Source organism: Ursus arctos, unplaced genomic scaffold (assembly GCF_023065955.2).
Source record: "Ursus arctos isolate Adak ecotype North America unplaced genomic scaffold, UrsArc2.0 scaffold_16, whole genome shotgun sequence".
Taxonomy (NCBI): domain Eukaryota; kingdom Metazoa; phylum Chordata; class Mammalia; order Carnivora; family Ursidae; genus Ursus; species Ursus arctos.
In genome coordinates, this window is record NW_026622830.1 from 10,085,292 (window position 1) to 10,101,181 (window position 15,890).

Genomic DNA, 15,890 nt, shown 5'->3' on the forward strand with positions numbered 1-15,890 from the left:
CAGGCGGCCCGTGTTCCTCCCGGAGGCTCCAGGGGTGACCCGTTGCCTTGCCTTTCCCAGCTCCTAGAAGCTGCCCCTGCTCCTTGGTTTATGTCCCTTCCTCCATCTTCCAAACCAACACCGTCTCATTGCCCGCAGTTCTCTCCCTGGCCACAGCCGGGAACATTCTGCCTTTGAAGACTCCTGTGATTCCATTGGGTCCACCTGGATAATCCAGGACAGTCTCTCCCATTGCCAGGTCCCTAATCTTCATCACCCCCTGCCAAGCCCATTTTGCCCTGTAAGGTAACATGTTCACATGTCCAGGGATTGGGATGTGGGCCTTTGGGGGCCATTATTCTGCCTGCCGCACGTCCTGCAAACTTTCTACCAGTGACAGCGTGTTGGGGGATGTCAGGGGTGGAGGCCGGACTGCGGCCAGTCTCCCCCTGCAGATGCGGCGGTGCACGTGGACCCCAGCTCTGGCCCCTGTGCTCTGTGGCTGGGCACCCGGATGACCTGGGATTGGCAGTTTCCCCAGGGCTTTCTACTTGGGTCAGTTAGACCCGGAATGAGATCCCATGTCAGCCTGTCGCTGCTGGCAGCCGAGAGCAGCCGCCACGCTTGCCCCTCTGAGTCTCAGTTTCTGCACCCGTCAGGTGGAGTTGGTCCTTCTTAGCTCAGCGGACAGATGAGCAAGCAGGCTGCCCCTGTCACATAGACCGTGTCCGTCGGGCGCACCGTGGGCTCTTCACACTTACTTGTGTCTCCTTCTGGGTCAGTGAGGGGAAGGGCCGGCGGGGGTGGGGACCCGCTGCTGTCCCACCCCTCCCCAGCTCCCCTCTCTGTCCCCACCTTTGCTTCCCTTTTCCACTCGTATTTCCTTCTCTTCCCAGAGACCTCAGCCAGATTCATCTGTGGACGCACCCCCCCCCACAGGCTTTTAAAACATGCACATTAATTGTTTAATCTACAAGGAGATGTCAGGGACAGGTCCAGATTTCTGGTTTTTCTTGAGAAGCTGGAAGCTCTGGCTATCCTGGGCTGCATTCCCTTGGGGCAGCCTCCTCCTTCAGTGCGACAGGGGGTCACCGCCCTGTGGATGGGACGCGGGCTCCCCTTGCCATGTCCCCCCCCTCCCCCAGCCCTCTTCACTCTCTTGCACAACCAGTCTGGCCCCTACCTTGGAGTTTGCAACCCCCCTACCTTTGACCTGAAGTGAAGGAAGCCTCACTGAGGCTGCCAGAAGGTTCCAGGAGGGGACAGAAGCCATGCCTCCAGGAAAGGGCAGTATGTGGTGGGTGGGCTTGGGCGCCAGTAAACCCAGGTGCCTGCCTGGCCTGGCCACACCACTGCCCAGCGGCATCTCGTGCAGCTGAATTACTAACTTCACCCAGTGCGTTTCCTCATCTGATCTCACCCTCAGCGGTACTGCCTTCTGGGGGGGGGGGTTTGATTCTCTGGGTGGGGGGCTGTCTGCTGTGTGGTCCCCAGGCTTGGAGGAGAGTGTGAAGGTGGAGTGCTACCCTGCATCGCTCCCTCCTTTCCTCATACTGCTGTGGGCCTGGTGCGAATCCTCCAGAAGGGGTCACTCTCGATCCTATGCGCTCTCTCTGCCTCGGCTCTGGCATGCAGCCTGCTTTGGGGCCTGGGAGAGAAGGTGAGTTGTACCGCGTGGAGGGTGGCTGGGCGGGTGGCAGCGCCTGCAGGCCCGGAGGAACCAGTGCTGTCACTGGCACGCCCAGCCTTCCCCAGGGACACTGCCAGCTTGCGCTTTGCCGGTCGCTGCAACCCCTTCCACCTTGGCGTTCATTTGCTTGACCTCTGACCCGGGACCCTGGCGGTATATCTGACCTTTGACCCTATGTCACGTTTAGGTGGCCCTGGTACAGTGGACCGAAAGCGTGGGCTTAACCCTGGTGGGCCGAGACCAGTCTTCCATGCAGCTGAGGACCCCTGGCGACCAGATCCTGAACTTCACCATCTTACAGATCTTCCCTTTCACCTACGAAAGCAAGCGCATGGGCGTCATCGTGAGGGTGAGTTTCCTTCTCCGGGACTTGAAATGATTAAAAACTCACGTCTCCTTTGTGGGTCCCTGAAGCTCAACATTCTTTCTTAACCCTTTCTTACCCTCTTTGCTGTGATGTCTGTTGTCCACACTAACGAGAGAAGGGAATTGCCCCAACAGAAAGGTTACTCGTCCATCAACGGGACAAGACCTCGGGTGGCTGGTCCGTTTCTGGTTAGCCTCGTTCTAGAGGGAAAGGTCTAATGCGTGTGGACTGGGCACTTCTGGGTAGCAATACAGTCCCCACTGCATACGCTTCTGTTGAAACACGTATCTGCTGAGGTGAGACTCACATAGGTGAACCATTTTAAAGTGTAGAATGCAGTGGCATGTAGTACGTTCACGGTGTGCTGCACCCACCGCTTTTTTTTTTTTTTTTTAAGAGAGAGCACGCATGTGCCGGGGGGGGGATCGGAAGAGGGAAGAGGGAAGGAGGGAGAGAGAATTTTAAGCAGGCTCCTCACCCAGCGTGGAGCCCAGTGCGGGGCTAGATCTCATGACCCTGCAATCATGACTTGAGCCGAAATCAAGAGTCCGACGCTTAAGTGACTGAGCTGCCCAGGCCCCCACAGCTCCCCCTTCAGTCAAGTTTCAAAACGTTTCCATCACCCCCGAAAGGAACCCTCATACCCATTAAATAGTGACTCCCCATTCCTCCTTCATTCTAGTTCCTGGAATCACCAGTCCGCTTTCGGTCTCTAGGAATTTACTGGTTCTGGATACTTCATGTAACTGGAACCCTATATGTGACCTTTCGTGTCTGACTTCTTTCATTCAGCGTAACGTCATCAGGGTTCATCCAAGTTGCGGCACCAATCGGAGCTCCAGGCCTTTGTATGGCTGAGTAATGGCTTATCCGTTCATCTGTTCATAGACATTTGGGTTGTTTCCCCCTTTTGGCTGTGGTCAGTAATGCTGCTGTGAGGACTCACGTACAAGGATTTGAACACCCGTTTTCAATTCTTTTGGGTGTAGACCTAGGAATGGAACTGCTGGGTCATGCTGGGTCCATTACCCACTTGCTAGATAATTCCATCTTTTAACTTTATGAGGAACCTTCAAATGGTTTTCTGTAATGGCACACCGTTTTACATTCCCACTGGCAATGTAGGAAGGTTCCAGTTTTTCCACATCTTCACCAACATTTCGTGGCCATTTTCATGGTTGGGAAGTGGTATTTCATTGTGGTTGTGATTTGTGTTGACTTCATGACTGATGATGTTGAATATCTTTGTGTGCCTGTTGGCCAATTTCATATCTTCCGTGGAGAAACGTGTATTCAACTCCTTTGCCCACCTTTTAAGTTGGTTGGTTGTCTTTTTGTTGTTCATTTGTAAGAGTTCCTTGTATAGTCTGGGTATCATCTGAGAGATGATATGCAAATATTTTCTCTTATTCTCTACGTTGTCTTTTCACTTTCTTGATAAAATACCTTTGATTCACAGAAGTCACTAATTTTGAGGAAGGCCAATTTATCTACTTTTTCTTTTGTTGCTCTTGACTGAGGTGTCATATCTAAGAATTTATCGTTAAATCTAAGGTCATGGGGGCGCCTGGGTGGCGCAGTCGTTAAGTGTCTGCTTTTGGCTCAGGGCGTGATCCCAGCGTTCTGGGATTGAGTCCCACATCAGGCTCCTCCGCTGGGAGCCTGCTTCTTCCTCTCCCACTCCCCCGGCTTGTGTTCCCTCTCTCCCTGGCTGTCTCTCTCTCTGTCAAATATAAATAAAATCTTAAAAAAAAAAAAAAAATCTAAGGTCATGAAAATTTATTCCTATATTAAGAATTTTGTAGTTTTAGCTCTTTAAGTCATTGATGCATTTCGGGTTAATTTTTGTATATGGTGTGAAGTAGGGGTTCAACTTCATTCTTTTCCATGTGTATATACAGCTGTCCCAGCACCATTTGTTGGAGAGACTCTTGTAGTCTTGGCCCCCTTGTTGTAACTCAATATTTTAAGTGTTTTCTCATTTGTACAATCACAGAAGTTATTGGGAAAAAATACAGTGCTCATTCGGCACCATCATTTTGTCATATTTTTTCAACTTTTGTTTTCATATATTTTGAAACTTTTCTTGAAATACAGCATCCACAGAGAACAGTGCAGACATCCAAAGTGTGCAGCTCAAGTGTTTTACACGGTTAGCACACCCACGTGACCAGCATCCAGAGCAAGGATCAGAATCCCAACCTTGGTTACCCCAGCAGCTCCCTTGTGCTCCTTCCTGGTCACCTACATCCCTCTCCCCACAGGGGTAGAGCCACTCTCCCAGTTTCTACCACTGATTAATCTCTTTTTGAGATTTTCTCCTCATATAAAAGAAATCATGCAGTAGATTTTCGTGTTTGAGTTCCTTTGCTCATATTTATATTTGTAAGATTCATCCCTATTTTTGTAGGTATTGTAGTTTAAATTTTCTTTTTTTTAAAGAAATAAAACACTGTGCATTCGGTTGAAGGCCCATCTGCCCCCTGCTGGATGTGCCTCCTTTCCATTCCTACAGGAAGTTCATAATTTTTAAGGAATTTTAAGGTACTATTATCAGATACGTTTGGGTATAAATAATGTATATTATGGTTTTGCATATTTTTATTCTTTGTATATGTGGCATTGTCTCATCATCTCATTTCATGTTCTTAACATTAAAGAGAACTTTATGTTCATACACTTAATCCTACGTGGTTAATTTTAGCCATGTTAGAGCGTTACACGGTACGAATATACCTCTCTTCCTTCAGTTTACCGGAGTTCCCTGTTGATACACTTTAGATAGTTGCCACTTTTTTTTGCCCTTAGAAACAGCACTGCCATGCATGTCCTTGTCTATCCTGGTCTCCATTATACGTAATGCTAATGTCTCTCTGTGGAGCTGTCCAGAGGCCGGGTTGCTGGGTTGGCAATATATACATCTTCACCTCTACCGGAGATCACCGACTTTTTCCCCGAAATGCTTGCACTAATCTTGGTCCCACCGCTCCTTCACATCCTCACCATTCTTTGAGTGTCAGATTTTTAAAATTTTGTCACTTGTCTTATTATACCATTTGCTCTTTTACTCAAAGAACCACACTTTCCATTCTGGGAAGCCTGGGAACCCAGTGTTCCACACACCACTGTGTTCTGTGACTCTTACACCTGGCTGATGATCGGAATTACCCAGGGAGCGTTAAAAATGCAGATGACTTTGTCCCATCTGGACCTGTTCTGGTGTTGGGTTGGTTCCTTGGCATTCATAAAGGTTTTTCACATCATTTGGCTTGATGGGAGAAAACGCCGCTCAGAGCTTGGGCACCTGTGGACTATGACTCATCTTTTTTGTTTTGTTTTTAAAAGAAATGAGGCATTGAATTTAAAATAAATTAAAAAATTAAAAGAAATGAGGCTCCCTTCCACCCTGATCTACCCAAGTGTTTTATGAATAAAGAGCAAAGAGCTGGGGATTCTGCGGTAATAAATCTTTAACAGTAGTGCGAGTAGTTCGTGATCAGGGTACTTAGTAGTAGCAGAGGTCCTAGTACTAGAAGCTGAGGAACAGCAGTAACGTGTTGATAGGTAACACTTAATGATGCTTATTGTGTGCCAGACGCTGTTCTAAATGATTTGCATAAACTCATTAATTCTTACCGTAAGCCAACAAGGTAGGTGCCATTGTGATTGGCATTTGGCAGAGGAGAAAGTTGAGGTGTAGAGAGGCTAAGCGGTCTCCGCAAGTTCACAGAATGGTGGAGCTGGGACTGGACCCCAGGTGATGTGGCCCCCAAGTCCATGCTCTTTAACCACTAGGACCTGGGAGTTCGGGTGCAGTGAGTGGGGCGTCGAAAAGCTCCTAGGGCACCCATAGTGATGTGGGGGTGGTGTATCACACATTGCCGGAGAGTAGATTATCCCACACTTAGGGCCTTCAAGCAATAGAAGGTAGAATCTCACGGGGTCTCTGGGCCAAGAATCTGGGTGCAGCTTCTCTGGGTCCTGCGGCCCGTGGTATCTTGCAGGCTGCTGACATCCAGGGTTCAACTGGGGCAGGATCCACTTGCAGATAAAATCAGGGTTGTTGGCAGGACTCAGCTCCTTGCGCTTGTTGGACTGAGGGCTTCAGTTCTTCTCTGTTTTGGGGGGAGGCCACCCTCATTCTTGGCTCCCCGGGCTTCTCTGTAGGTCAGCTCCCTTGTCAGCAGGCTTCGTCAGAGTGGACAAGTAAGCTTGTGAGCAAGAGGGCAGACACAGTCTTTGTAACCTGATCTCAGAACTGGCCTTCCATTCCTTCACTTCTGCGTCGCTAACCAGAAGCATGTCACCGGGTCCATCCCCCCCCCCCCCACTCAGTGGGAGTGGGTCTCACAACGGCATGAATGCCAGGGGGTGGGGGTCCTTGGGAGCCGTTGAAGAAGCTGCCTCCCGTCCGTGTAGAAGAAACAGCTTCGTGAGCTGCTGTCCTGATCACCCAGCATGAATGTGCTTTGACAATGACACATTTTTAAGGGATTTTTATGTCCCTGATGGCCAGTAGGTGCCTTCAGACTCAACAGGACGCATATCCTTGGCAACTTTTGGTGGGAAGGGAGCTTTTTCTCCCACGCTGCTGCTGCTTTCCCCACGGGCCCATACCTGGCCTGACCCATGGCTTCTAAACCGTATCTCGAGCACACATCTGATGTCAAGAACATCCGTGGCCTGGAAGCAACAGCTTAAATCAGGTGGGTGGGTGTTTCCTGGTGAATCAGAGTCATTATCTCCCACGGATTTACTTTTGTTCCAGCTTTTATGTTTTCAAGTTCTAGGACCATGGGCTCTGCTGAAGTCATTTGAAGGCTGACTCATCCTCAGATACCCAACCAATATCAGCCATTCTAGGATACGTGAGCAATACCCCCACCCTTCCTTTAGCGTGAAGGGCTCTTGGTCCCAGATACGCGTCATATTTCATGAGCTGTGGCCCCGTGTCTTCTCATAGCAGGACCAGTGGGGGATACTTGTCGGATGGGCAGATTGTTATTTTAAAAACACACCCCACCCTTCCAAGGTTTTAAAAAACAAACCAACCCAACATGAGGCATTCAGAACAAATACATATGTAGAGAAAGAGCTCAAGCTCTAATCATCTTTATTTTCACCACCCAAAAATGAGTCCCTCTTCCTTTCTTAGAGAATTTCCTGTGGTTTTTTTTTTCTACGCATATTATGAGTGTAAACATCCACACACATCTTTATGAAATTGGGATCAAATATCCCATCAGGCTTTCTAAACCCTCCCCGCATCAAACAGTATATATGGTGAAAATTTTCTCGTATTAGTAAAAGGTGATTTTTATGATCTTCATGTGTGCCTGGTGCTCGGTTGAAAAAAATATACCATTATTTAATTAGATATTCCTTTCTTGGAGACTTAATGTTTTTCATCTCATTACTGAAAGTCAGTCTGTGAGCAGCCATCTTTGCTAGGCTGTCTTTAACGAAATGTCTATTATTGTTAAGTTTTCTAGTTTGCTGACCTGTCTGCCTCTCTGTCTGTGGTTTTGATGGGTGGAAAGCAGCCTCCAGGGCATGTGGGCAGGTTCTCTACTCCAGTAGAAATCTCCTTAACTCCTCTAACGAAGGCCGTTTTGCCTCCAGGGGACACTGGAGACTGTTGGGAGATATTTTTGGTTATCACAACTCAGGGTGGTACTCTTGCCATCATCTGGTGGGTGGAGGCCAGGACAGCCTCCTGACAGAGAATGATCCACCCCAGGTGTTCATTGTGCCAGGGCCAACAGCTCAGTTCTGATGCACCCCAATATCCTGTTATTTGAAGATACCTGCCCAATTACCCGATGGGAGGAAGGGTTAGCTCAGCTCTAAGACGTCTTGGTTTCATGACTGTTGACGGGGTTGTGCTCTCACTTGGTTCATCAGCCCTCCCCCCCCCCCCCCCCCCCCCCCCCGCCAAATGCGTGTGAGCTCGTGGACGGTCCTTGGCAGGTACTTCTTGCACTCACACAGCGAAGTCTGGTCTTGGCGCGAATCTCTGTCTTCTGAGGGCTTCCCTGGGGCTAGTGTGCTTGTCTCTCTGAAGGAGGGCTGCGCGGCCTGCTTTGGTTTTGTTGTGTGCAGATGTTCCACTGCCCGCCCCGCAACCCGTCCCACGTGGAATGATGGAGGCGGGTCGTTGCTGTAAATCCTACCCCTGTCATTGTTTGCATAAAGGAGGCCTTTGAACAGGGGCCAGAATCAGACCACAGTGGAAAAAGATGAGGCCCCAAAACAATGCATTACAACCAGCAGCTCTCTGCAAATGTACAGCGCAGTCTTGTCATAATATGAGAGCGGAGTAACCTTGTGATGAACTGGGTGGGAGGAAATGAGTAACGGGAGGAGATGGTTTATGCCGTGTTTATATTGGACGAGCTGTCCGAGCTCTCCTGAGCACCCTCTGCAGGAGAGGAAGCTGGGGAGGGGGAAGCTATTTCCTACCTCTGTGTCGTTATGCGCCGTTTGGGTGAAGGGAAGAGGGAAGAAAGCCCTGGGATGCTTTCACGCAGCTACCTTTGGCCTGAGTTGCAAGCAGGCATAGATGGCGCCTATGCGGCAAAGGTGAAGCGTGCAGCTCTTCTGCTTTGAAGACGCAGGTGCCTCTTGGGGTGGCCGGCGGGCGCTTTTATGAGTAAGCATGTCGTTCTCGAAGATTGTCAGTGATTAGAGGGTATGAGAAAGCTGTTTTAAAGGAAGAAACTTAGACCACAAAGTTGGCTTTGGGTGTTTATTTCGTGTTAATAACGAGTTTACAGGCACCCATTCTGGGCTCCCGAGGGGGGCAGAGTTAGCAGGAGGTGGTGATGGCCATGCTCCGTTCCCTTGCCCATCTCTGCGGCCTCCAGGCTCCCCATGATGGGAGTTGCCGAGGAAGGAATGTCAAGGAATAAGAACCAGGGACTTGACCACCATTCCTCAAAGCCAGGATTTCTCAGCCTCGACACTGTGGACACTGGGGCTGGCTGATTCTTGGCTGTGGTTGTCCTGGATGCTGTGGGATGTTTCGCGGCATCCTTGGCCTCTACCCACTGGATGCTAGCAGCATCCACAATCCCTAGTTGTGACAACCAAAAAGGTCTCCAGATATCAGCAAATGCAAAATCCCCTCCACTGAGACCGCTGGGCTAATAAGCCTTGATCTCGAGGGGCGTATAGAGTTACCATCCCCCAAGCAGGACTGATGACATTGAGTGGACACTGTGTGTATGTCCACCCCTTGGCTGTGTGCTCTGTGTAGGTGACGTCATTTAAGCCACAATAGCCTGTGTGGTAGGAGTTGTCAGTATTGCTATTTTACAGATGAGAAAACTGAGGTTTAGAGAAAGAAGAAGCATGTCCAAGTGCACACAGCCGAGAGCTGGTGTCGGGTCTAAGCATTCGACACCTGGGCCGTGGTGTTACCTACACCCCAGAAAATCTGGTCACTAGCTAGGTCCTCAAGTAGACATTGGGGTCTGGAATTACCAGGATTGGCAGTTCTCCCTGAAGGCAGTTCGCTCCCCAGGGGATGTTTATTTATGTCTGGAGACATCTGGGTTGTCCCCAGGGGGGTGCTGCTGGCAGCTGGTGGGGACAGCCCAGGGACGCTGCAGAAGGTCCTGCAGTGCACAGGTCAGCCCCCACATTCTGCCCATATGTGAATGATGCCAAGGTCAAGAACCCTGCTCTAGATAATTACCTTACTTCCCCGCTTGTCCAGGTCGACCACGGTTTGATAATCCTGGCAGTCCCGTCTATAAATTTAAGGTGATCTTCCAGCGTGGGAGTCCATTCCTGTTGGGACAGTAATGACTAGAAACAACGTTCTTAAATCCTTTTGATCTTGCTTTCATCATTTAATGCGTTTCCAAATGCTTTGAGTTTTCTTCTATTTTCTTGTGGCCTTTGCCCCAAAGTGAGGAGCCCCCTCCTTCTTGCTTTTCATCTTTGGCCAAGTGAAAAAACATTGGCGTCCGCTAAGTACACTTTGTACACCATCTGTCCTGGGAAGTGGGCACGGGAGCAGAAAGTGGGTGTTCCTCTTGGGCATTCATTCCATCGGGCCCCCTCTCTAGGATGAATCAACTGGAGAGATCACATTTTACATGAAGGGAGCGGATGTTGTCATGGCCGGCATCGTGCAGTACAATGACTGGCTGGAGGAAGAGGTAAGTGGGGTGTGGGGAGGCACAACGGGGCCGCAGAAGCATGTCTGGAGGCTGCCCCTTGCAGGGCAAAGCGCGACGGGTCTCTGTACTCATTACCTGTGCCTATGTAACAAGTCACCCCCAGACTTAGCAGCTTAGAACAACATGCTTGTATTTCTCATGGTGCTGTGGGCCAGCTTAGCTGGGTCCTCTGCTCAGGGTCTCCTGAGGGTTTGCTTGGGGCTGGGGTCTCATCTGAAGGCTCAGGTAGGGCAAGACCGTCTTCCAAGCTCACTCAGCTGTCCTGTGCAGGAGTCAGCTCCTCAGTGGCTTTTGGCTGGAGGCAGGTACCAGGAGGGTGGGGATCCCTGGGGGCCACGTCCCAGGCTGCCTATCCCAGTTTGTGATGTGGAGAATTGGCCACAGCAAGGAGAGAAGAAACATATACTGTGCCCATGGACGAAAACCTATGCGTAGGCCACGTTTGTCCTGCGGGCTGCCATGTGGCAGCCTCCCTTGAGAAGCTTTGCTTCAGGGAAGGTTGCTTTAGGGGAAAACCGTATTCTGATTTGCCACTTTCCCCGTGCCCCTGTGTCCACTGTAGCGTCCAGTCCTCCTCAGTGAGAGTCCGGGGCTTGGAGACAGAGCCCTTAGTGTGGCTCTCCACTGACTGTGATCTGCTTTGCAGTGTGGAAACATGGCCCGAGAAGGTCTGCGGGTGCTCGTGGTGGCGAAGAAGTCTCTAGCAGAAGAGCAATATCAAGACTTTGAAGTAAGTGGTCCTGGGACCGTTCTGTTACTTTTTGCAGCCCTACCCTTACCTTTCTGGTCATGTCTCCTCCCCGTCTCCCCCTCGCTTATTCTGCTGTAGCCATGCTTGAGGTCCTTTCTGAGCACCCCACACTCACTTCTGCCACAGGGCCTTTGCACTTGCTCTTCTCTCTGCCTGGAACTCTCTTCCCACACAGAGCTCCGTGGCCTGCTCCCTGGCTTCCTGTGGGTCTCTGCTCAAATGCCACTGCCTCTGAGAAGTCTTCCCAGATGCCCCATCTAAGGCAGCCCCAGTTCACTGCTCGCCACCCATCACCCGCTTAACTTTCTTCACTGTGCTCATCCCCATCTAGGATGACCTTGTTTCTATGTGTCTATCTAATATTCTTCTTCATATCTCCTTCCTGGAATAAAATCTTTCCAGAGCAGAGACCGTCGTCAGTCTAGTTTGCTCTTACATCCCGATACTTAGGATAGTCACTGACGCAAGGTATACCCTCTGGAAAATCTGAAATGGATCACCCCCTTGGAGTCCTCATCTCTTTACGTTGTAAAAAGAGTTGAACTAGAGCACTGATTTTCACGGCCAAGGGTTCCAGCGTAAATATGTCTGGCTTATTGTTCTCTTGTGTGTTTATTGTCCATAAATTGTGTGTTTCTTGAAGGAAAGGTCCTTGTATCCCCAGGCCTGGCACAAAGCCCAGTGCACGCATGGGCGTATGACCGAAAAGGAGAGAGGTGTGGATGGGGACAGGTTTCTGGGGTCCTTGTCCTGCTCCACCCAGAGTAGCTGTGCCTGAGTCTGTCTCTTCCTTGTGCTTGAGTTCTTTGTAAGGTTTTATTTAGCAAGAATTCTAGCCCTGATAAATTCTACCATCCTTTCAAGTTTAAAGGCATGTGTTTGAAACAACCCATTAGGGGATTTTGATTTTCTTCCATGTCTTTGCTAACCCTATAAAGTGGCTACACTGAAGGGTTGGGTCAGTGGTCTTTGGAGGTGGGACTTCGTCTTCAGAAAACCCAGTAATCAGAGTCCTTGGTCACAAAGCGTGTGCTGTGTGTGGGAGAGCCTGCCGTTTGTTTTTGAGATCTTGAGTTGTACCAGTCCTTGCAGCAACCCAGGGAGGTTGGGGCTGTTACTGCTGCTTCATGGATGAGAACAGTTGAGGCTCAGATACGTTGAGCTACTTGCTCGAAGTTGCACAGCAGATAAGTCTAGAGAAAAGGGTGGAACCAGGGCCTCTGCAGGGCCTGGGCCCATGGACTTGGAAGGACGCTGGAAGTCTCCGTTCATCCCTTTGAGGTCCAGCCATGCCTCGGGGTCCCCCTCTTGGTGTGCCGCTCTCCATGCCTGTCAGCCTGGCACCTCCCCACCCTAAGCAGTAGCCGTGTCTCCCGTGTCGCAGGCCCGCTATGTCCAGGCCAAGCTGAGCGTGCATGACCGCTCGCTCAAAGTGGCCACCGTGATCGAGAGCCTAGAGATGGAGATGGAGCTGCTGTGCCTGACGGGGGTGGAGGACCAGCTGCAGGCGGACGTGAGGCCCACCCTGGAGACGCTGCGGAACGCCGGCATCAAGGTACGGGGGTGCTGCCGGAGCCCGGCAGCTGCCATTCACGTCCCCGCAGCAGAGTGTAGCGATTAGACGGGGGCAGGGAAGGAGGTGGGAATAGAGGAACCAGGCGGGCACGGACAGCGACCCACGGCCCCGTCTCTGATGGGCCACTGCCTTCCTCCCGCCCCTCCCGCCCTGCTTCTGGAAGACGTCTTGTGTGTTTGCTTTCACCGCTGTCTCCCCCGCACTGGGCTCCACGAAGGCGGGACCATGTGCCTCCCCTTATCCCTCCAGCAAGGCTGGGGGTGTTGGGCACATTCTTGTTGAGTGACCGGCCGGCCAGCCATCTGCCTGTCGTTCTGGGTGAATGAGTGGCCACTCCGTGGACAGACCGCCTGTACCAACAAACTGCCATGGGTACACTGTTTGGGGCCACAAAAAAAAAAAAAAAAAAAAAAGCAGAAGTTTAATCCAGAGAGGCCAGCAGAGGGCGTGTGAGCAGCATGCTACGGGTAAAGGACCTGAGCAAAGCAGGCGCAGCCTCGCTGGCCGGAAGCTCCTGGATGCGGTGTGCTTGCCGCCTGCCTCCTCCCCAAAGCAGCGCTCCATCCTGTCTGTGGGCCGGTACGTGGCACAGGCCCCAACGAGGGGGGCCGCAGTAGTAGATGATCCCCAGCCACAGTCGTGCCCATGGGGGGCTCCCTCGCATGTGGGCGTGGTTCACTGTAAACCAGATTCTGTCCTTTATCTTCGGGCCAAAGGCCTAGTTCAGTGCAGGGAAGTTGTCAGTAAGATCCCATTTTCGGAAAAACAGTCCAAAATAAAAAGGGCTTGCTTCTGTCGCCCCGTGGTGCTTAGATTTGTTACTGGCAACTTCCGTAGACCTCTTCTCTCCCAAGTTTTGGAATTCTGGTTTCCGCTTCTGGCTCCATCCTGAGCTTCTCCTCAAAGCTGTTCTCTCCAAAAGGCGGGATGCTTTAGTCCCAGAGTGTAGACTGGACTTCTCTTTCTGGTTTCCCTGGTCAGATGGGAGGGGGAAGGGAGTGCAGGGGTGAGGGGTCAGGGGGGTTTGTAGGCAGGGCTGAGCATAAGCTCCTTCATAGGCCAGAAGCTGTTGGAACTTGGAAAATTTCTACTTCAGCCCCTTCCCAGATGCGGCAACCAAGGCCAAGCAAGGTGGGAAGTGTGCTGCTGGCCCTGGGCTAAGGTCTGGGCACGTGCCTGCAGTGTCCCCCTGTCGTCCTGACCTGGGGCACCAGTCACGTGCTGCACCGATGACTTTCCATGGTTTTCTTTCTTTCTTTTTTTTAAATATTTATTCGAGAGAGAGAGTGAGAGAGAGAGCACGAGCAGGGGGAAAGGTAGAGAGAGAAGCAGACTCCAGGCTGAGCAGGGAGCCCCATACGGACTCGATCCCAGGACCCTGGGATCATGACCTGAGCTGAAGGCAGATGCTTCATCAACTGAGCCACCCCAGCCCCCTCCGTGGTTTTCTAGAACTTGAGTCTCCCAGCTTCTTCCCTGTGTTTCAGTGAATCCTGAACACTGGCACCAAACTGGGATCACTTAAAAGAAAATTTTTTTTCCGGCCAGAAGGGATGTTGAGAGAAGAGGCTGACACCCACCAGGGTTAAGCCCAGAGGCCAGGGCCCCCCAGAAGGGCCCGGTGCCTGCGTCCTGGCTGTTTCACTGCCTGGGTTTGAATCTGGTTTCTCCACTGACTGCTTTGGCAGTCCTTGGCAAGCGGCTTGACTTCTCAGTGCTGTTTCCTGCCTCATCACGTTACCGCGAGGGTCAAATGCACTGAACGTGGACGGCACTTGATGGGCGCCTGGTATGTCGAACGCTCTGGGAACCACTGCCGTTTGCTTTCCTGTTCGTCCCCTACTGCCGGCTTGTCCTTTGTGCAGTGACTCTGGGCCCTTCCTTGCTGGGGGCAGAGAGAACAGAGGGTTAGTGGGTAAACTAGCGGGGCAGGAAGCACATTCCGTTTGGACTTGGAACACTGGGATTCTGGGCCTGTTCGGGACAGGAGCTAGCTGTGTGACTTCGGGGCAAGTCACCTGCCCCTTTGAGCCCGCGGCAGCGAAACGCAGAATCCTCTGTTACGAGGTGCAGAGGAACTTGGCACATTTAGCATTGGCTTAACCCACCACATAGAAAGACAGCATGCAGCGTGACAAATCAGTGTTTCCCGTAGGACATGCAAGTGACCCCTCACCCATTCTGCCATCCCCTTCTTTGAAATTTTTTATTGCTTTACGAAAAATTTCCAGAAGGGGGGTGGTGAGGTCGGAGGCCGAGCTTCATGATGTTTGTGGAAGCGTGTGGCCAATTGGTTTTCTAGAAGTGTTGCGCCAGCCTTTGAAGTGGGGGGTTCCTGTGGTGTGCTGGGGACACCACGAGCCGCGAGTAGCTTGGAATAAAGGAAGTTCAGCTTGATGTTCTTGGAAACTGAACGGACACAAGCTGCAGGCTGGCCTTGAACACTGACCACGAGGAGCTCCTTTCTGCTGCGGTTCCAGGTTTGGATGCTGACAGGGGACAAGCTGGAGACAGCTACATGCACGGCGAAGAACGCACATCTGGTCACCAGAAACCAAGACATCCACGTTTTTCGGCTGGTAAAGTATTGTCTGCGCTGGGGCCTCATGGGGGCAATGCTGCCGTTTGCCCAGGGACCTCAGAACCTCCAGTGCACCCCCAAAGAGGGGGCGGAGGCGCGTGTTAACCACCTGAGGTGGGGGGACGTACATCATCGGTTTGGGGGGAGTACTGCGTGGCCCCGGTGAGACTGCAGATTCCTTCTCGTGGCGGTTCAGAAGCACGTAGTTATAGCCCTGTGTTCTTCACCTGGTGGGGGTCACAGTCCCTTTGAGAAGCTGACACGAGACACAATCGGGATGAAGGATGCAGATAAGCCCATACGGGAATTTGTACAGACGAGTCCAGATGCCACTGGACCCTTGAAGACCAAGTCCTTGGATAAGTAAATTCCAGATCACAGATAGTGGCCTGTCTGCCCTCCTGAAGGAAACCTTTAGGAACCTTTAGAAGGAGGTTTACGGGGTGGGCAAATGGGAAATTTCCTGCCCTTGTGGCAAGCACTTGACCCCAACAGTGCAGCCACGAGGAGCTGCTCGAGGCTAGAAGCCAAGGGCCGAGATGGGCCTTACCGAGCTGCGCGGGGAGGAGCGGGAGGTCCCCTCGGGGCACGGTGCAGCAGTCCCGCTCCCGAAACGAGAGCCCTCGTGCCCCGAGAGCGGAGGGACTCTGCCTGTCCTGGGCGTGTCCCCTGGACCCCGTGCCTTTGGTCCACGGCACACGCCGCCTTCTGGAGACCCGGCAGTTTGGGGGAGTCGCATGTGGAGGCCGATCCAGTG

The 15,890-nt window shown here is 51.7% G+C and overlaps 1 protein-coding gene across 3 annotated transcripts in view; it reads left to right on the forward strand.

Moving 5' to 3' along the window:
* ATP9A (ATPase phospholipid transporting 9A (putative)) overlaps positions 1–15,890 on the forward strand; it is a 125,877-nt gene that overhangs the window by 92,590 nt on the left and 17,397 nt on the right. For all 3 annotated transcript variants that reach the window (XM_026503752.4, XM_026503749.3, XM_026503751.4), the window contains 5 exons: positions 1,857–2,018; positions 10,112–10,204; positions 10,872–10,955; positions 12,361–12,531; positions 15,033–15,131. In XM_026503752.4, coding sequence (XP_026359537.2) covers positions 1,857–2,018; positions 10,112–10,204; positions 10,872–10,955; positions 12,361–12,531; positions 15,033–15,131 — 609 coding nt within the window. The remainder of the gene's footprint in view (positions 1–1,856; positions 2,019–10,111; positions 10,205–10,871; positions 10,956–12,360; positions 12,532–15,032; positions 15,132–15,890) is intronic.